We start from the raw sequence: 21,931 nt of genomic DNA, 5'->3' as shown, positions 1-21,931 counted from the left end.
CGTTATCCAGAGATGCGAATCACGTAGAATTTCTTCCTTCAGGAGAAGTCTGCTTTCTCCGGATCGCAGCTTTTTAGCAAAGAATGAGGATCCTTTGTTGAGGTGGAACCTTGGAAGGTTATACCCCTTCCTCAAGATCTTTCTCTTTGTCCAGTAACGACCTTACGAGCCTTTCTGTCCAGACATCCTCATCGGGTCCTCTCTTTAGAAGAGAAAAGGAGTACTTTATCAATTAAAGGTATAAAGGCAACAGATCCTATACTTTATTAAGCAAGCTAACCCTGAATCCTTCCCCAAGGTTCATGATGTCAGGGCAGTAGCCACCTCAATTAACTACTTTCAACACATGAATTTTGATGATTTGAAGAAGTATACTGGATGGAAATCGCCGACAGTATTTAAGCGTCACTACTTAAAGTCTTTGGAATCTTTGAAGTTTTCAGCAGTTGCGGCGGGTAACATAGTTTCCCCCGACTCTGCTAAGTAGTTTAGTTGAAGATCCAGATCTCCTTTCTACCTATCTCAGCCAACAGTTTGTCTATGCCTACCATGTTCATCTACGTCTGCCCTTGAGTCTTAGCTGCTCTTGTGGTTTAGTGGGTGTCCCTTATTTTTTTGCTAGGGTCACCCACAATTGATTGTATATACTGATTTTTGTGATGTGGTCCCCTTATTTTTATGCTAGGGTGCCACATCTCCATTTACAATGGTTATTGAATTGTTTATTAATGTCTATGAACTTGTTTAATGTGTCTTTACTTTAAGTTTGTTCATATACATACTTTACTACATTATTGATATTGTTTATTTGTACTTACTTTAAGTGTTTTTGCCTATGATTATCATACACATGTTTTAAGTTCAACATATATCCCATGTAAGGCCTTGCGTATATGTTAACTTTAAGTTAATTTTAAGTATTGTTCTTTATTCACACTCTATGAACAATCGTGTATGTATATATATTTTTTCTTACAATTATAGTATTTAATTTAAATTTTAAGTTTTATTGAGACCTTCTTTTTTTCAATCTTGTGCTAATTCTCTGGTACAATTTCGCGCAGCGACACGAACTGAGCCCAGAAAAAGGATTTTGACGTAGGAAAAATCTATTTCTGGGCGATTGGTTCGTGTCGCCCAGCGAAATCCCACCTCTTCCCAACCCTTCGCCCAAGATTGATTGCTAACTTTAGGATGGCCACCAGAGGTCCGGCAGTCACCTAGCGTGGGTTGTAGTAGTAATAGTTGCTGCCCCGTTCTGTGGGTCGGCTCTCCTCTTGTGGGGTTTTGTTGTGGGAGATTTCTATTGGCAAGAAGTTCGTGGTAGTGGTCTCACTCACCCTAGTGTTCATACCGACGCCCTCCTTGAGGGTGAGCGAGTCAGTTATACTGACCTTTTTCTTTATTTTGTTTATTCTCTGGTATTTGTTAGATCATTTACCTTAGAAATAATGGATTAAAGGATTATTCGCTGGGCGACACGAACCAATCGCCCAGAAATAGATTTTTCCTACGTCAAAATCCTTTTAAGCTACCTTTTAAATGAAATTAATGTTAATGTAATTTAATTTAAAAGTTATCGTAATACATTACCCTTAACCCCTTTGCCACCGGCCTGCTTTATTGCTGCAAATGCTTGCATACCGCATGAGACCCCCTGTCGACCACGAGTATCAATCATTACTTGCTCCCACTAAATTTTATGTTATTCATATTTTTCCTTTATATTCTTATGTGAAAACATTGTGTGTACGGATATCATTGAATATTTTTTACCCCATTATCAAAAATTACAAAAAATATAGTAAGAATATCAGAAAAAATAGGAATACTTAGTGGAAAAATTAATTGCAGAAGTAGGAACTGTTATAAAGTAGCAGAAATAATAGTAAAGTAATAGAAATAAAGTAGCAGAAAAAGTAGTAAAGTAGTAGTAAAATAGTAGTAGTGGTAATAGCAGTACTAGTTTTCATACTGAAAAAGTTATTCCTAGGTTTCATACAGAAACAGCGTATACATCAATGAATGTTTACGGCACTGGTAATAATAATAATAATAATAAAACAGTAATAATAATAATAATAATAATAATAATAAAATAATAAAAGAAACAGCATCTCGTGACCAATACTTATATACATATGGGGCAGTTTTTTCACCCCCATCATCATAAGCAAGCTGTAAAAAACACATCTCGTCACGAGTAACAGGCCTCCATAGAAGTCCTTTCACCTACCTTACGCTTTCCTGTTGAATGAAAGTACTACTCTGCCCGAGCATTCATCCATTCACACAATTTGTCAATTACATCATCACAAAAAAGGAAAAAAAATGAATCATGTAAGCAGGTGAAATCTGGTGTAAGCAGGAATCCCATTGCCACCCTCCTTGAATCAGAGGGGGCTGGGTCTGGACGCAAGTCACAAGATGGATCAGTTATGAACCGCCAGCCTTCATCGACAAGAGGTTCAATGTCTTCCAAACACTCATTGTCACTGTCAACCTCTATGAAATTATTACTATAATCATCATCTGATAGATTTGGCAGGTACTCAGACCCTGACTCGGAAACACTATCATCTGACATGATACTGAAAAAAAAAACATATAAAATAACTGCAATCAAAAGGGAAAAAGGTTTAGAATTCAAATCTATATGGTTTACGGACAAAATTGTGATCATCCTTCTCAGATAATAGCCTGAGGCGCACTGGCATATGTTGGCCAGTACCCCTCCTAATATCCCATATGAAAATGACGTCACGACGTCCATCGGACGCTCATTGGTTAGAATGAATTGTGGGTGGAGCTTCAGTACCTCTCTCGTACACAATACTGTGTCTGGAAACCATCCAAGCTAAAGAAAACTCTTTGCTTTTCGAGGAGGGATGAAAGACGTACACATGTATGTCCCGGTCTTTTATTACTGTACCATAAAAGACGTACATGTGTACGTCCCAGTGCTGAAGGGGTTAAAAAAAGAAAAAAATGGCTGGAAAAATATAGGTGTATGAAGCTTACATACGTATGGGGAGACACACACTCACACAGATTATGGACCGCTAATGGCAACACTCCCCCTCATTTCACATTACTTGACATATTAGACCGCTCTGGACTTCAGCTTGTGGTGGAGTTAAAAAGAAATATGAGGGGAACAATTGTATTATACACATTATTTTGTAATTACTGTTATTATTATTATTATTATTATTATTATTATTATTATTATTATTATTATTATTATTTCACAGTCCTCCAATTCGACTGGGTGGTATATATAGTAGTGGGGTTCCGGGTTGCATCCTGCCTCCTTAGGAGCCCATCACTTTTCTTACTATGTCCATTTCTAGGATATGCTATTTTGCTAATTTATTTTTAGAATTTCATTTTTCATTCATCGTTTAGTCTCAGTGCATGGGATATGGCTTTGACCTGGTACTCCATTTCATTTTAATGCTTTGGGCCAGCTCTTTGAGAGTTGTTAATCAGCTCAGTGGTATGGTTAAACTATTTCAGTAATAATAACAATAATCAATCCAATCTGGTTCCAAATGTTTGTTCCCAGCATGCAGAAGGACCTCACCCTGAGGGAAGAGGTGAATGCGATGCTCTGGAAAGGCACCATGGAAGTATTTTACCTCTCCCCACTGAACTGGTCTGTTGCCAAACCCGTGTTTTAGATGGAAATGGTCCGTTTGTTTCTTAACTCTATCAGAGGGCAACTTCATATTGTCAGTGGATTTGAGGATGTGTATTTTTCAATTCTTATCCATCAGTCCTCCGTCAAGTATCTCCTCATTATTCATGGCTGGAATTGTGTTCTAGTTCAAGGACTTTCAATCACTCCCCAAGTGTTCACATGGGTATTCACATTGATCTTGGCTCAAACTCATTCACATGGGTACATCTGTGGAAGTATTTGGGTGATTGGCTGGTCTTGGCAAGCTTGTTGCCATGATGGCGTAAGGACAGAGATCAGCTACTCTATTTTTACACGACACGAGTGTAGTGATCAATTTCGAGAAGTCTGATCTCACACCAAAGCTGAGTATAAAGTATCTGGGCATGCTAATAGACAGGGCAGCAGTGAGAGTCTTCCCTTGGGATTCTCGATTCAGCAGGTTCCTATCTCGACAGGGGCAACCTGCTCTGCAATGGCTTGTCATTCTGGGTCACCTGTCATCATTGGAAAAGATGGTACCTCAGGGGTGGCTTCGCCATTTACATCCCACTTCAGCACACCCTCATTCTGGTTCCTGGGTCAAAAGGCAAAGCAGAGTGCAGACCGAGTGGGCAGGGTTTTCCCCATGCCCGTTGGTGGTTAACAACCTTGTCTGAAAGTTAAATAGCCATTCCAGCTCGCATTTTCAAGCTAAATCCCAGGTAAAGAACTTCAGGTTTGTATGTTAGGAAAATACATCACTAAAAATTTGCTGTTTCCCTTTACTGTACTCTACATATGAACTTCATTTTGCAGGAGATACGCCATTTCATTGTATGTATGAAACTTGCTCAGCAGCATTTAAAACAAGCTCTGATTTACGTCGGCATGAGCGACTTCATACTGGTGCCAAGCCTTATAAGTGTATCATCTGTGACTACGCATGTACCATAAAATGTAAGGCATTTGGACTCTTCATGATTTTACCAGAGTGTACTGAAGGAATTTCTGAAGGATGTAGTAATGTACTTTTCTTGATTTCTAATGTCTATATTCTTTTATTAAGAACTACTATTACTGTTGTGTGGATAGACTGGAAAAATATGATGATGGAAATTTTTAGACAGTTTATACATGTCGAAATAATAGTTGATTCCATAATTTTGTAAACTGTATTTTTTATTACAAATGCTTATATATATAGAATATATATATAGATATATATATATAGATATATATATATATATATATATATATATATATATAATATATATTCCATATCTATATCTAGATATATATATATATATATAATATATATATATATATATATATATATATAATCTATATATATCTATCTATATATATTATTATATATATATATATATATATATATATATATATATATATATATATAATATATATATATATATATATATATATACACACACACATATATATATATGTATATATATATATATATATTATATATATATATATATATATATATATATATATCTAATAAAAGGAGCCCATAAAAACACCAAAATAGAGAAAAAGTACTATATTTCAGAGACTGCTGTCTCCCTCTTCAGGTAGATGAATGAGAAAAAGTTCACAGAAAGGTGGTATTATACCAAGAGGTCCATCCACAAACAAGCCATTTTAAGTCACCCCCGCTGATAATCTTCCTCTAATCTTCTTAAGGGTTGGTTGAATGAAGACGTTTAAGAAGATTAGAGGAAGATTATCAGGCGGGGTGACTTGGCTTGTTTGTGGATGGACCTCTTGGTATAAATACCACCTTTTCTGTGAACTTTTCTCATTCATCTACCTGAAGAGGGAGACAGCAGTCTCTGAAATATAGTACTTTTTCTCTATTTTGGTGTTTTTATGGGCTCCTTTTATTAGATGGAACTCTGTTGTTACAGAACATTTTTACCAGTCATATATATATATATATATATATATATATATATATATATATATATATAATATATATATATATAGATATATATATATATATATATATATATATATATATATATATATATATATATATATATATATATATATATATATATATATATATATCATATATATATATATATATATATACACATATATATATTATATATATATATATATATATAATATATATATAATAAATATATATATATCTATATATATATATATATATATATATATATATCATATATATTATATATATATATATACTATATATATATATATATATATATATATATACTATATATATATATATATATATATATATATCTATATATATATATATATATATATATATATATATATCTATATATATATATATATAGATATATATATATATATATATAGTATATATATAGTATCTATATATATATATATATAGATATATCTATATATATATAGATATCTCTATATTATATATGATAATCTCTATATATATATATATATATATATATATATATATATATATATATATATATATAGATATATATATTATATATATATATATGAAATAATTATCACATCACCGTGATTCATATAGATCATTTGAGCTACAAATGTCCTTTAATATCTAATTCGCTCTACCTCGGAATGATATATTTTCATACATGTAACCGAAGGGGAATTTTTTAGTAGATAATAATTTTGTCCCCTCATGGGATCGAACCACCGTCCAGTGGACGGGAACGAAATCAGGAACGGCAGTGACGTTATCCAGTCGATCCCATCCGTCCAGTGGACGGGAACGAAATCAGGAACGGCCAGTGACGTTATCCTCCCTGTTGGCCGACTGGATAATGTCACTGGCCGTCCTGATTTCGTTCCCGTCCACTGGACGGTGGTTCGATCCCATGAGGGGACGAAATTATTATCAGCTAAAAATTCCCCTTCGGTACATATATGAAAATATATCAATTCCGAGGTAGAGCGAATTAGATATTAAAAGACATTTGTAGCGTCGAATGATAATATATATATATATATATATATATATCTGGGCTCAGCCTGTGTCACTACGTGAAATGTCCCTTTAGCACACATTTCTAAGGTATAAATATTGCTATAATACCAGAGAAAAAAGCTAATATGGAAATGCCAGAATATGGTTTCTGGGGTGAGTGAAACCACTACCAGAGGTCCTTTGCCATTTAGATTCATCCTTCTTCAATATCCCTCATCTACAGGAGCCGATCTAAGGCCCACTACTCGCTACCGTTATGGCTAGCGCCTCTGACGTCATTCCTTTCGATAGCACGATCCACACCACACGTGTTTTTCTGCTCTGTGTTGTGTTCTCTTTGGAATTCTTCTTTATTCGCCATGGAACGTCAAGCTTCTACTGCATCCAAGTTAAGCACTGCTATTAATGTTTAACACCATTTAGGGACTGCCCTGGGCACGTTTAACCGATTTATTTAGGTTTTTATGGACGGCGTCCCATGCGGCACAGACCCCACGCCGCCATTCACGGCTCGCTCCCGCATGTTACTTTGTTTCGTGCCCCATTCGGTCCCCTATACCGTTTGGGCTCGATTCTTGCGTTATTCTATATCCACACGGGATTTTATCCGAGCTCATGCTCAGCTCTTAGCTTACGTCGTTTCCTTTCAGCTTAGAATTTCATGCATGCATGTTTATTTTAGTTGTCAGGTTACTTCTTTGTTAGGCACCCTTTCAAAGGACTATGGTTCTTCTCCCTTGTCCTTGAGCCACCCTGGCCGCCTGCCCCGTGTTTTTTCGTCACGGCATATAGGCTAGCTGCTCGGAGTCGCCAGGCTCATCCATCCTTCTCAGTTGGCTCGACCCAGCTTCTCCAGGACATTTCTCTTTCTCTACCATCTGAAATTCTCTTCCTTTCCCCCGTGTTACGATAGGATGTTTATTTTGTATTTCTCATGTTCATCGAGACATGTTTTGGCTGGCCTATAGGCCTCCTCTGATCGCATGGCCTTTCTCATTGCGTGGTTAACCACATGGCTGAGAGAGTTCCAGGCGACCACGTATGAGCCACCCCACGTCGGTCCTTCCAGCCCCTCTCCCCCCACCTTGGGGGAGGTACGCTCGCTCACGCTGTCTCAGGCAGCCGATCCGAGCATCCTCCCTTCCCTCCCTCTCTCGAGGGGGACAGGGGAGGTAGCTGGAGGGCTCTCGGCGAGCGGGTCGGCTCCATGCTGTTCTCCCCAGTAGAGTAGGGGGGGACCCTGCTCGGCCAAGCCTCGGTTGGGCACCAGGCTCGGTTGGGCTCGGCACTTCTCGGTTCTCGGGTCGCGTTCTCCTACCGCTAGTCACCATCCCTTCCCGCTCCGGCGGATCAGGACCCTGGCGCAGCCAGGTCCGCTTTAGTTTGGTGATACTAAGGAGGCCCCGGCCTCCATACAAGAGTACGCTTTTGCATGCATGGTTTTACATATATATATAGCATCCATTATCTTTAGTTTAAGCTTGGCGGAGACCACGCTAACCCTCTGGGGATATCCACCAACTTATCCTAGCGTTAAGTTTTCGACGGCGGAGTTATCAAACCCCGCCGTGTTTATATTGGTCCCCTCCTGCTCCTCACCCGATGTTCGGACTACTCCTCGCTCCGGCGTACGGATTAGGTGGTCTTCCTGATTCAGTGACTACACTGTTCTCCGGCATCGCTGGAGACACACTGTTTCAAGCTGTTCTACCGATCCTGTCGGACGACTCACCATATTACACGGTCAAAGAGCAGGTAGAGACTGATCCTTGTTACCTTTTAACACCGGAACACTCCGGTGTTATGACATATCACATCACGGACTTAGTTCGGAACGTTAGTGATGATACTCATGTGTCATTTCACTTACAGGTCACCCATTGTATGGAGTCAGGCTGTAACGCCGTGCTACAAGACCCCTGTGGGCACGAGGTCTGCCGGACCCACGCCAGCTGCGCGATCCGCTTCAACGAGTCCCTGGTGTGGCACCATGAGAGCTGCCTGATTTGCTACGAGTTCGTAGACCAGGTCTCCTCTGAGGTGGGTGGTGTTTCAAAGTCTGCACAGTAATACAATGAGTCCAATGACGGATATAGTCTTTGATATGTCCATTAACTTATGTCATAGTTTAATCTAAGTAGCCTTAAGTATTAATACTAACCCTCTCTTTCAGGGCGCCCAAGCGATCCGAGAGACTGCTCTTGCCACCCTGAAGGCCTGGGTTGGTGGGTTTGGCCGCAATGTTACCAAGGGCCAACCCTACATCCTCTCCAAGGAGATGGCCACCCTCATCTTCCCCGGCGGGAAGAGTACCTCTTACGTGGACCCAAAAGCAGCGGCTCCCCTGATCGCTTCCATCCAGGAGGAAGTTGCTCAGCCCTCAGAGGAGGCGGCGACGCAGGAGGTCGCCAAGGAAGTAGCTACCCTAGACCTGGACCTCGAGCCCATGACGGTGGAAGGCATGGGCACAGGTAAGAATGTGAGTGAGGCAGGTACTGTAGGGGCTCAAGGGCTTTCCTTGAGCCCATCTAGAGCTTCTTCCCCTTCTACTTCAACCTCTTTTCCAGGGATTCACCGGGGGGATTCAGTCGGTCAGACCGAAGTCCGCCCTGGCGATCCCTAAAGTCAAAGGCAAGCGAGGACTTTAAAACGCTGCAGAAGGATTGAGGACTTCGAGTTCCATCCGCAAGGATTACAGCCCCCTTTCATAGGCTATGTCCGCCTCACAGAAGCAGCTATGAGAAGGGAAGACAAGGTCCCGAAAGAGACGGTAATTCTCTCCCGGGATCAGGCGCAGCAGGCATGGTTGCGTAACCTGGAGGAGTGGCAGTGTACCAACACTAAGGTTACTGCATTTAAGAGCCCCGTCACGATCTTCACCGTGGACGAGGAGACACCCATCCCATTCACATCGAAGGTAGCAGAATTGACCCTGCATGTCGCGATGAAGGACGAACCCATGCCCCAGCTCCGGGAGACAGAACCAACTTCCCTCCTGCTCCCCGGAACTGACGATCACTGGGTAGATCTTCCGGCCACCTTTTCAGTGGGTAAGCTGAAGCCGGACTGCGCCATCACTCAATTCAGCAAGAGATTGCCCAGGCTGTCAGGATGAGGCTGTGCAGGTCCCTCAATTCGCTAGTGATGACGGAAGTATCGGCTCTAATCTACAGAGAAGAGCTGTTATTCAAGATCATTGCCAAGTCACTTTTGTACTCAATGCAATGTGACTTGTATGATTTCGTCATAGCTAGGCGAAATTGTAGGAAACTTGTACTGGCGGAGGCCACGTTCTGCCATGAACCTAACAAGCTTTTAGCCTCATCCATTTGGGGCTCTGACCTCTTCCCGGGTTTCTGTAGTGAACGAAGTTCACTGCGAGGCAGTTAGATTCAATCAGAGTCTAAGGGTTCGCTGGGGACTGGTCAACAAACGCAAACAGGAGTCAGCTGGATCGAATCCAAAATCGAAGAAGAAGCCTAGGAAATTCCAGCCTTTCCAGGCTCCTCAACAGCAGACTCTAATGCAAGCGGTTCCGGTATCACAAGTACCGCAACCTTCCACTTCTAAGTCGCAGCCACAACAGTAGTTTGTGCTGCTGACACAATCGCTGCAACAGACACAGGCTTCGACCTCCTACACTGTCTCCCCTGCCTACAACCCAGTGTTTGAAAGCCAGTCCTTTCAGCCCTTCAACAAGTTTGGCAGGGGCAACAGAGCTAGAGGTGCCTTCTGTCAATGGGGCAGCGGAAGAGCCTCCAACCGAGGCAAGGGTTCCCAAGGAGGACGTGGTGCACGCCCTTCCTCAAGCCAGTGAGAATCCCCAGGTAGGAGGGAGACTGTTCCTCGTTCGTCATCATCGGAGGTTCAGCAAATGGGCCCAAAGCATTTGTGTCCAAAGGTCTAGGATGGAGTTGGCTCAAAGGTCCCCCTCCATCCAACACCTTTCATCAGCAACCAACAGCGGAATTGGTAGAGTACTCACAAGAACTCCTTCAAAAAGGAGTAGTGTCAAGAGTCAAGCATTTAAAATTTCAAGGTCGCTTGTTCAGCGTGCCAAAGAAAGGCTCAAACAAGCGAAGAATAATTCTTGACTTGTCCTGTCTGAACTTATTCGTTGCGACAAGTTCTGGATGCTGACCGTTTCACAGGTGCGGACCTTACTTCCCCATGGGGCCGTCACCACCTCTATAGATCTTACAGATGCATACTATCATGTTCCAGTAGTAAGACACTTCCGCCCGTTTCTAGGCTTCAGACTAGGAAACCAGGCCTTCTCTTTCAAAGTAATGCCGTTCGGGCTCAACGTAGCCCCCAGGATATTTACAAAACTGGCGGAGACAGTTGTTCAAGAACTCAGGTCTCAAGGAATAATGCTAGTAGCTTATCTGGACGATTGGCTCGTTTAGGCCACAAGCATCGAAGCATGCCACAAAGCAACGGTCAAAGTAATCCGGTTTCTGGAATACCTAGGCTTCCAGATAAACAAGACCAAGTCCCGCTTCCAGTGGTTAGGCATTCAATGGGACTTGAACTCCCACACTCTATCAATTCTGCCGTTGAAGAGGAGAGAAATAGCCAAAGCAACCAGACAATTTCTCAAGTGCAAGCAGACGTCCCGGAGGAACCAAGAAAGAATCTTAGGTTCTTTCCAATTTGCTTCAGTAATGGACGTTCTTCTAAAAGCCAAACTGAAGGACATAAACCGGGTTTGGCATTCAAGAGCAAACAACAGATCCCGGGACAAACTAGCCCCTATCCCAGCGATCTTACGAAAGAGACTCCGCCCGTGGACGGAGATCAAGAATTTGTCAAAGATAATTCCGCTCCAGTTCCCTCCGCCGGCCTTAGTGATCCACACAGATGCGTCACTAAGCAGCTGGGGAGGATACTCACAGTACAAAAAGGTACAGGGAACCTGGTCCCTACCATTCCGCCAGCTTCATATCAATGTACTGGAAGCTATGGCAGTGTTCCTCACCCTGAAAAAGCTTCATCCAACCAACCCGAAGAAATCTTCATATCAAACTGGTGGGGCTGGACAGTGCGTAGTGTAGTACACTGCATCAACAGAGGAGGCTCCAAGTCGAGCCACGTGAACCATGTCATGATAGCCATATTTTCACTGGCAGACAAGAACAAATGGCACCTGTCCGCCACTCATCTAGCGGGCGTAAGGAACGTAGTAGCGGACGCACTATCACGCTCAGTCCCGCTGGAGTCAGAGTGGTCCCTGGACAAGCAGTCATTCAGTTGGGTCTGTCAACTAGTCCCAGGGATTCAGGTAGATCTCTTCGCCACCGAATCGAACCACAAACTCCCTTGTTATGTGGCCCCCAACCTGGACCCTCTGGCCTATGCCACGGACGCCATGGCTATAGACTGGAATCTATGGAAGAAGAATTCACCTCTTTCCTCCAGTGAATCTTCTCTTGAAAGTTCTGAACAAACTCAGGATGTTCAAAGGCCACATTGCTCTAATAGCCCCCAATTGGCCCAAGAGCAATTGGTTCCCACTTCTACTGGAATTGGGTCTCCGCCCTCAACGGATCCCCAATCCCAAACTATCACAACTAGTGCAAACACGGACTGTGTTCGCTTCCTCAGAAATTCAGAAAGCCCTAACTTTATGGACTTCATGAAGTTTGCGGCACAAAGAGATGCTAATATCGATCCCAAGAACATCTTATTCTTAGAATCTGATAAACGGGAATCGACCTGAGTGTTGACGCCTCTTCATTAGCACCGGGGTTACCAAGAAGGTTACCAAGAACACACTTTCTTTCTGGCTTCATGAGGTGATCAGGAAGGCTTATGCTTCGGATAGGAGTGACGACACCAGTACCCTTCGTCCGAGAGCCCACGAAGTCAGAGGTATTGGTCCAACCCTTGCGTTCCGCAAGAACTTCTCCGTGGCACAGGTTCTGAAGGCAGGGGTTTGGGCCAACCAGACCACTTTTACCTCCTTCTGCCTTCGCGATATCGCCCACAGTCCTTGGACACTTTTTCCTTGAGACCCGTGGTGGCTGCTCAACAAGTTGTGTAGCTTACCCAGCTCCCTCGCCGGACAAGATAGCATCTCATCCTTGTGAGACTGCGTGAATGGAAGAGTGAATGAGTGTGACTGGCTTCTCTTCCTCCTCTTTTCTTACCTCTACCTGCGGGCAGAGGGTGGCGGTCGTCACTACGCTGGACAGGATGCTGATGCAGGTAAGCTGCGCGACTGAGCCCCGTCCTATCCCTTTCATTAGGGATAGGAGCAGTTATCCGCCACTCCTCCAACAAGGGGGGGAGTGGATGCCAACAAGAGACAAACCCAAGACCTTATATTTGGCTCTTGCGTAGGAACTAGTTCTTGCTTGCTATTCATAAGAGGCACGCTTGCCTCCCTCTTATGAATTTGGTCCAGAGGTCTGACCACTGATCCTGCGGTGCACACCCCGATTAGTTGGATAGAGGCTAGGATCCCTCCCTCTGCTCTTATGACCAGGGAGGGAACCAAGGTCGAACGAACACCAGTCTGTTCATAAGACTCAGATTCCACCCACCAATAAGTGAGTTTTCCATATGTAAAGGACCGAGGGGTTGTATTACGTGTCGGAAAAAATCACAATTTGTCGTAAATTGTATTTTTCCTAACTATTCAAACCCGAGGTCCTTTACACATAGTCCCACCTCATGCCACCCCTCACTCAGTTCCTGAGCCTAAAGCAAAATGAATGTTTACCTTCCAGTCGGGCGGGCGGGACTCCCAACTGTCAGACAAGCAGTTAACTATCAAACCACCTTGTGTGCTCTAAGTATATTCCATATGTAAAGGACCTCAGGTTTGTATAGTTAGGAAAAATACAATTTACGACAAATTGTAATATTTAGTTAGTTAAAACTCAATAAAACCCCACTGAAAATTTTTATACTTGGTTTTTTGATAGTTTTATCACAATAAGTGCATTTTATTATGAAATTGATAAAAAAAAACAAGAATTTGTGGATATTTCTCATAGAAAAATACCGCGAATATGCGAATTTTCCGTGAATAATGCGGGGAAACGTTCCTAATAGAAATCCGCGAATGTGTGAGTCCATGAATCCGGAGAACGCGAATACGGGGGTTCCACTGTATATATGAATAAATAATCTATAAGGCAATCCCAGGTTATTGGCAGCGGTTCTGTTCTGACAACTTGATGAGCAAAAATTGCTGATAACCAAAAATTGGACATTTTGGGGCTTATTGGTGGTGATAATCAGTTAATGGTGCCTCTGTTAGTTATGTATAGATGCCAATAACTTGAAATCTGCCCATTTCGGTGCCAAAAGATAAGCACCATAAAGCCAGATTACCAATAGCTGAAGTCACTGATAATCAGGGACTGCCTGTATATATATGTGTGTATATATATATATATATATCTATATATATATAATATATATATATTATAATTATAATCTATATATATATATATCTATATATATAATATATAATATGTCATATGTAAGTATATATATATATATATATATATATTATATATATAATATATATATAATATATATATCATATATATATATATATCCGATCATATATAACATATCTATTAATATATATATATTGAATATATCTATATATATTATATTTATATATTAAAAAATATATATATATATATATATTATTATATAAACATACAGTGTTCTCCCGTATTCGCGGGGGATGTGTACAGACACCCCCGTGAATAGTTAAACCAGCGAATAGTTAGAAACCACCACTAAAAATGATATATAACGGCCTATCATTGAAAGTTCAGAATACCAAATGTATCCTTTAATAACATCCTACTTTCAATAACCTAAAATTACTAACCTATACGTATTAAATCTTTGAGGTGATATTATAATAACATTTCAAAGTATCTTAAAACATTGTGACCATTAAAAATATACACACATTCGCGGATTTCTCTTGGGAACGTTTCCCTGCATTATTCGCGGAAAATTCGCGCATTCGCGGTATTTTTCTATGAGAAATATCCACAAATTCATGGTTTTTGTTATCAATTTCATCATAAAATGCACTTTTTGTGATAAAACTATTAAAAAACCAAGTATGAACATTTTTAGTGGTTTTTCTTAAGTTTTAACTAACAAAATAGGCTGTTTTTAGCGTTTTTAAGGGGTTCCAAACATTCACGGATTCTAACTATCACGGGGGGGTCTGGTACGCATCCCCCGCGAATACGGGGGGACCACTGTATACCTACAGCCAATAACACAGAGAGAGAGAGAGAGACCAGTGAATGGCAACATCAAATATCTGACCATCAAGAGTGAAATTATGAATAATTTCTGAGAGAGAGAGAGAGAGAGAGAGAGAGAGAGAGAGAGAGAGAGAGAGAGAGAGAATAATTCCTAAACTCCGACTCCTTCCCCTTCGCAAATACTATGCCAATACGTATATCAAACTGTCATTTACTCCCCTGCCCACCCACCTTCCTCCACGTGGATAAAAAGACTGTGAATCGCTATTTTTAATTAATCTTATTAATATTTGAAAATTAGTTATAAGGTAAATCATTTATTTATACTACAAAACAAATAAACATACGTAAGTAAGAAAGAGAGAGAGAGAGAGAGAGAGAGAGAGAGAGAGAGAGAGAGAGAGAGAGATCTTAATGTTACTGTTTAATCTCATTAAACTTGATATTATTTGTAAACTAGTACTGTATATTACTATTTTACCATAAAATGTAGTAATGTCCTTAAAGATACACTTATACTACATACATTTCCAGCCCAAACAGAGGGCGAGAGTTACCACTAAGACATACTATCTCGTGTGGCAAAAAGAGAGAGAGGGGGGGGAGGGTTATCCTTATTTAAAAGACTGAAATAGATAGATTATTGTACTTCTATAAAATGCTATCACATATGAATTTTGAAATTAGTTATATTACTATTATTATTATTATGTGAAAATATTAATAAACATACACATGTACCATAGAAATTCTCATCTCAGTAAAAGAGAGAGAGAGAGAGAGAGAGAGAGAGAGAGAGAGAGAGAGAGAGAGAGAGAGATAATTTACGTGATCATGAGAGAGCAACAGTTGTTGGACCCCAGCCAACTCAGCTTGCTACGTGGAGTTCAAAGAGAAAGATGCAGGGTAAAATGCATTTTCTTTCATTCTTACATAATTTTTTAATTTATAAACTAAAATCTTGCTAATTCACTTTAGTATTTTCTTTAATTAATTGATATTATTGCTGTTTACATTAATATTGATATTTGAAAATCAGTAAATCATTTATCATCAAAAAACAAACATCTCTGTGAGAGAGAGAGAGAGAGAGAGAGAGAGAGAGAGAGAGAGAGAGAGAGAGAGAGAGAGAGAGAGAGAGAGAGAGATTTTCATAGTATTTGTAAAATACTTTCACATATGATTTTTGTAATTACAGTAATTATTATTATTATTATCATTATTATTATTATTACTATTATCATATGAAAATATTAATAAACATATTATACATAGTGTACCATAAAAATCTCTCATCTCAATAGAGAGAGAGAGAGAGAGAGAGAGAGAGAGAGAGAGAGAGAGAGAGAGAGAGAGAGAGAGAGAGAGCTGGAGATCGATAGAAAGATGCGTGAAGACAGGGATTTCCTTCATTCTTACATAATTTTTAAAGTTTGTCAACTAAAATCTTACTAATTCAATGTAATATTTTCTTTCTTGAAGTGATTGCTCTTTACATTACTATTAATATTAGAAAATTAGTAAATCATTTATCACACAAAAAGCATACATCCCTGTAAGGGAGAGAGAGAGATAATTATTAGATATTATGTGATATAATTTAATCTTATTAAACTTACTAATACAGTATTGATCAATATTAATATTTTAAAATCAGTAAAACATTTTTGTATCATAAAAATGTATCTAGGCATGAAAATAACATCAAAATACACTAATTAGTGATTATTTATCATCGGAAAATCCCGCGAATAGGCGAATTCACCGCAAATAATGGGTAGATATGGTCCATATAAAAATCCGCGAATCAGTGAGTCTGCGAATCCGGAGAACGCGTATTACCCTTACTCTCCTCCATTTATTGATTTTTTGTCATGACGGCTGTCTCGCCACTTTGTGACATTTTCAAGTGACTACTGTTTGAAAATGCCACAGTGGCTAAACAGCTGTCATGACAAAAAAAAAAGAGAGAAGTAAGCACACCAGACACTGATGCATGAGAATCAGAAAAAAAACTGGCATTATGAAGATTCTTGCAAGAAATTCACTAAAGCATTTGCCTTGAATGAGAATTGTTTAAAGAGGAAAACTATGATATATATCTAGGCAGTCGCTGATTATCTGTGGCCTCGGTTATCGACAATCCAGTTTTATGGCACCTGTCTAGTAATGATGATAACTGAATCTTCGGCGCTGATGTGCGCCAATCCTCAAGCCATTAACTGGGGATTGCTGTTACTATTGGCAATTTTTGGTTTTAACTGGGGATTGCTGTTACTATTGGCAATTTTGGTTTTAACTGGGATTGCTGTTACTATTGGCAATTTTTGGTTATCCCCACGCCATGTTTATGTATTTGTATTTATTTATTTATTTTAGTAGGGTATAGTTTTTCTCATCAACAGTTGTCATTCATAGCAATTGCTTTAGTAGTGTCAATGAGTTTCTTGTAATAATCTTCATAATGTCAGTTTATTTTTTCTTGTGCGTCAGTTTCTGATGAAAAATACACTGAATTCTTTCTTGCATTTATTGATTTTATTCATGTGTATATTTATAATGTGTGTGTATGCATAGTTTCATGTGCATTTTAATTATCAGATTTTTTCTTTTTCAGCAAATTTGACTGTTCATATGAAGCTGAATCACTTCCAGGGAATTAAGTTTGGTTGTCCCAAGTGTGACTTCCAAGGTAATAGTCGAAAGCATCTGAAAGATCATGAAAAGTCTCATGCAAGTAAGTAGAAATTGCAGTTATGTAAATGAATCAAAGTTCTGTTTATTATAAGTGGTCTTGACCTTGTTAAGGATTTTTGCTAACAGGCTCCAAAGGCAAATAAAACACCCTGATGGAGTTCCATCTCCTTTTGGTTTTATAAGAACAAATTTATTCCTTTGCAGCCCTGTTCATTATATGTAGCTCTAATGAGATCAGCTCCTTGGTGCTCCCAGGATGGCTTGTCTTTTGTCTGTCTGACAGAAGCAGGAGGTAATCTCACTTGCTGATTCTGTGACGGGCAATGTACCCTTCAAAAGTATTGCCAATGCAGCAGGATTTCAATTTAAGATAAAAAAAACTTTATACCAGGTTTTTTAAGACTACCTGAGGTCTCAGTGGGACTTATTTTGTCGTTATACTTACTTTTAAAGACAACAATTAAATTTATTTTTGCTTATTAGTAGGATAATCACCATTATAGTGCACAAATATTTAATAGTTTTTAACTTCCATACTCTCTCCTCTCTGTCCTAATTTGAATGTTGCCAGGCAGTTTCCACATTTTAACTTGAATTCGTACAGAGTTTAGGGTCTTGTAAATTAGCGCCAAACCAACCTGAATTCATATTAATTTATTGTGTAGCTGATATTGTTATTAACCCCAGTATACACGCACAAAGTCGAATTTCTACAGTCAGTTATTTTTTTGTTTCACTTAGAATCTGTTCTCTCTCTCTCTCTCTCTGACAGTAACCTTACAAGCTAATTCATTAGGCTACATGAATTTAATGTCAAATAGGCTTTAATAAAAAGTTTATTACAACATTCATTATTTTATCAGCTCGAAAAGCAGGCGTGTGGTGACTGCAAGTTGACTGTGATTTAGTAACAACTGTTTACGTGAAGTTGTTTCAACACAGTCATAAAGATTTTCATGAAAGAAGAAATGGCACTATCTTGTGCAATACGATCCCCTGTTTTTGTATGGAACAGAGTTGATGGCCCAGCACTGGCTGCCAGAAGTGGCTTTGTTGCTGCTGGTCTCCACATTTGCTGGTGCTGCTGCCATTTCTCAGAATCATTGCATAACAATGGCGCCTTACATGCATGCGATCGTCACTTGTCTGTTCAATCTCTCCCCTCTATATCTATGGGTCTCAGCACTTAGGTTAAGCCACCGATAACCAGGTAGTGGTGCTATAAACCCTACGGAGGGAAAACCCAGTTATGAATATACAGGCAGTCCCCGGCTTACGACGTTCTGAGGTTACAACGCTTTTCAATTATATTTATCAGAAATTATTTCCAGGGTTACTCCACTTACAACACTGATCTAGCAGAAGAAATATGACTCCAAAAAAGCAAAATAATCAATATTTGAAGTTTTTTTTATGAAAAATGCAATAAGAATGCAGTTTACAAGGTTTTACATGCACCTAAAGCATTGAAAGTAAGGTTTTCTTAGGATTTTTGACGATTTTCCGGCTTATGACGATTTTTTCAGCTTACAACACGTCTCAAGAACAGAACCCCATCGTAACTCAGGGAATGCCTGTATTGAACAAGAGCCACGAAACCGAAATGCCACCAAGGTAAAAAGGGGCTGTCTGTATTAGAGATTTCCTAATATTGCAACAATCCCCTACCCTTGCTGTCAGATTTCTTGACATTTGTGACAGCTCCACACTATCCCCCCTCTCTAAGTCTCTGTATAAAAGATTGGGATTTCCTTCATCTTACATAATTTTTTGATTTATAAACTTAAATCTTACTAATTCACTATAGTATTTTCTTTAATGAATTAATATTATTGCTGTTTACGTTAATATTATTTGAAAATTAGTAAATAATTTATCATACAAAAAACATACATCTCAGTAAGAGAGACAGAGAATTATTTTTATTTAATATCATTTAATCTTATCAAACGTAATACAGTATTAATCATTGTTAACCCTTAAATGCCGAAGCGGTTTAAAAATAAAAAACTCCCCCGAATGCCGGAGCTGGTTTTGAGTGAGCGCGGAAGCGGAAAAAATAAGTTTTTCAAAAAATCACAGCGCGCTTAGTTTTGAAGATTAAGAGTTCATATTTCGCTCCTTTTTTTTGCCATTGCCTGAAGTTTAGTATGCAATCATCAGAAATGAAAAATAATATTCATTATCATATGTAAAATAATGCGATATATGGTAGCAAAAAAAAAAAATTCATACATAATTGTATTAAAATCACGCTGTGCAAAAAACTGTAAAAGCTAACGAGTTTCTTTTTTTTCGTTGTATTGTACACTAAATTGCAATCATTTTGATATATAATACATTGTAAAACAATAAAAGCAACACCGGAAAAATATTATCACAAAATGATGAACGAATTCGTAACGCGCGGACGTAAAAAAATGTTTTTTTCAAAAATTCACTGTGAATCTAAATATTGTTCTAGAGACTTCCAATTTGTTTCAAAATGAATACAAATGATTGAATATTACGATACTGTAAGAGTTTTAGCTTACAATTGCGTTTTTTCGACCATTTCGGTAGAGTCAAAGTTGACCGAACGTGGTTTTTTTTGGTTTTTTTTTCTATTTATTGTGATTTGATATGCAAATATTTCGAAAATGAGAAAAGCTACAACCTTCAATAATATTTTTCCCTTTTATTTTACATAAAATTGCGCACATTTTCATATATAAAACTCTATGAAATGCCTAATATGAAACTGAGCAAATTTTCCGATAATTCGATGTACGCAATTCGGAGATTTATGGCGGAGAATCCGTGCGTGGAGGGAAGGAAAGTTTTTTTCATAAATTCACCATAAATCAAAATATTGTGCTAGAGACTTCCAATTTGTTGCAAAATGAAGGTAAATGATTGAATATTACTAAAATATAAGAGTTTTAGCTTACAATTGCGTTTTTATACCATTTTGGTAGAGTCAAAGTTTGAACCGAACGTGGTTTTTTTTCTATTATTATCGTAATTTATATGCAAATATTTCGAAAAATGAGAAAAGCTACAACATTGAATTATTTTTCGTTGTATTCTACATAAAATTGCGCACATTTTCATATATTAAACTTTATGTAACGGCTAGTTTAAAATGGTGCAAACATTACCACAATCGCAAGTATGATTTTTTTCAGAGAGTTACCGTCCGGACGGTAGGAAAATGTTATTTTTTTCATAAATTCACCATAAATCGAAATATTGTGCTAGAGACTTCCAATTTGTTACAAAATGAAGGTAAATAATTGAATATTACTAAAAATATAAGAGTTTAGCTTACAATTGCGTTTACGACCATTTCGGTAGAGTCAAAATTGACCAAAGGTTGAAAATTTGTCACGTTTCATTTTTCAATATGAAAATATTTCAAACTGATAAAAGCTACAGCCGATGGGTGGTTTTTAGTTGTATTGTGCATGAAATTGCGCACTTTTCCATATAAAACTTTATGTAACGGCTAATTTTAAAATGGTGCAAAACATTACCACAATCGCATGTATGATTTTTTTCGGAAGAGTTACCGCGCGGACGTAAGGAAAAAGTTTTTTCATAAATTCACCATAAATCGAAATATTGTGCTAGAGACTTCCAATTTGTTGCAAAATTAAGGTAAATAGTTGAATATTACTACAATATAAGCGTTTTAGCTTACAATTGCGTTTTCGACCATTTCGGTAGAGTCAAAAGTTGATCCGAAGGTTGAAATTTTGGCACTTATCGTTATATAGAAATATTTCAAAAATGATAAAAGTTACAATCATGAGTATTTTTTTGTTGTATTTTAAAATGAAATTGCGCACATTTTCATATATAATACTTCATGTAACGGATAATTTAAAATGGTGCAAAAATTATGTCAAAGTGACGAAATAATTTTTGAGATGTGTCACTGATACTTATAGTGCGATAAGAAAGAAATTTGCGCTTGCGCGCCTACGTAACGATTGTAACAAAACAACGCCTTGATCCGTGAACTCCCAGACTCCCCCAAGGCGCGTGATTCAAAAGTTTTAGGCTGGTAGGCCTATAAGATTTTTTCCACCCCAGCGAATTTAAAAAAAAAAAATTTTTGATGCCGACGTATGGTACGTCCATTCGGAAATCGGGGGAGATTTTGACTCGACATTTAATACGTCCATTCGGCGTTTAAGGGTTAATAATTGAAAACAAGTCAGTCATTTTTGTATCATGAGAGTGTATTTAGTCACAAAAATAACATCAGAATACACTAATTAGTGAATGTTTATCAATAGAAAAACTGGCGAAATTAAAGTCCTCCCGCGAATAATTTTTAGGTGGTCC

The 21,931-nt window shown here is 38.6% G+C and overlaps 1 protein-coding gene across 1 annotated transcript in view; it reads left to right on the top strand.

Annotated features, from left to right (window-relative positions):
* Nucleotides 1–21,931, top strand: part of LOC135213877 (transcriptional repressor CTCF-like) — a 355,646-nt gene that overhangs the window by 174,983 nt on the left and 158,732 nt on the right. Inside the window, exons 8-9 of the mRNA XM_064247977.1 lie at nt 4,481–4,621; nt 17,520–17,639. Coding sequence (XP_064104047.1) covers nt 4,481–4,621; nt 17,520–17,639 — 261 coding nt within the window. The remainder of the gene's footprint in view (nt 1–4,480; nt 4,622–17,519; nt 17,640–21,931) is intronic.

The sequence above is a fragment of the Macrobrachium nipponense genome, chromosome 43 (assembly GCF_015104395.2).
Source record: "Macrobrachium nipponense isolate FS-2020 chromosome 43, ASM1510439v2, whole genome shotgun sequence".
Lineage (NCBI taxonomy): Eukaryota > Metazoa > Arthropoda > Malacostraca > Decapoda > Palaemonidae > Macrobrachium > Macrobrachium nipponense.
This window is presented reverse-complemented; position numbering and strand designations above follow the sequence as displayed.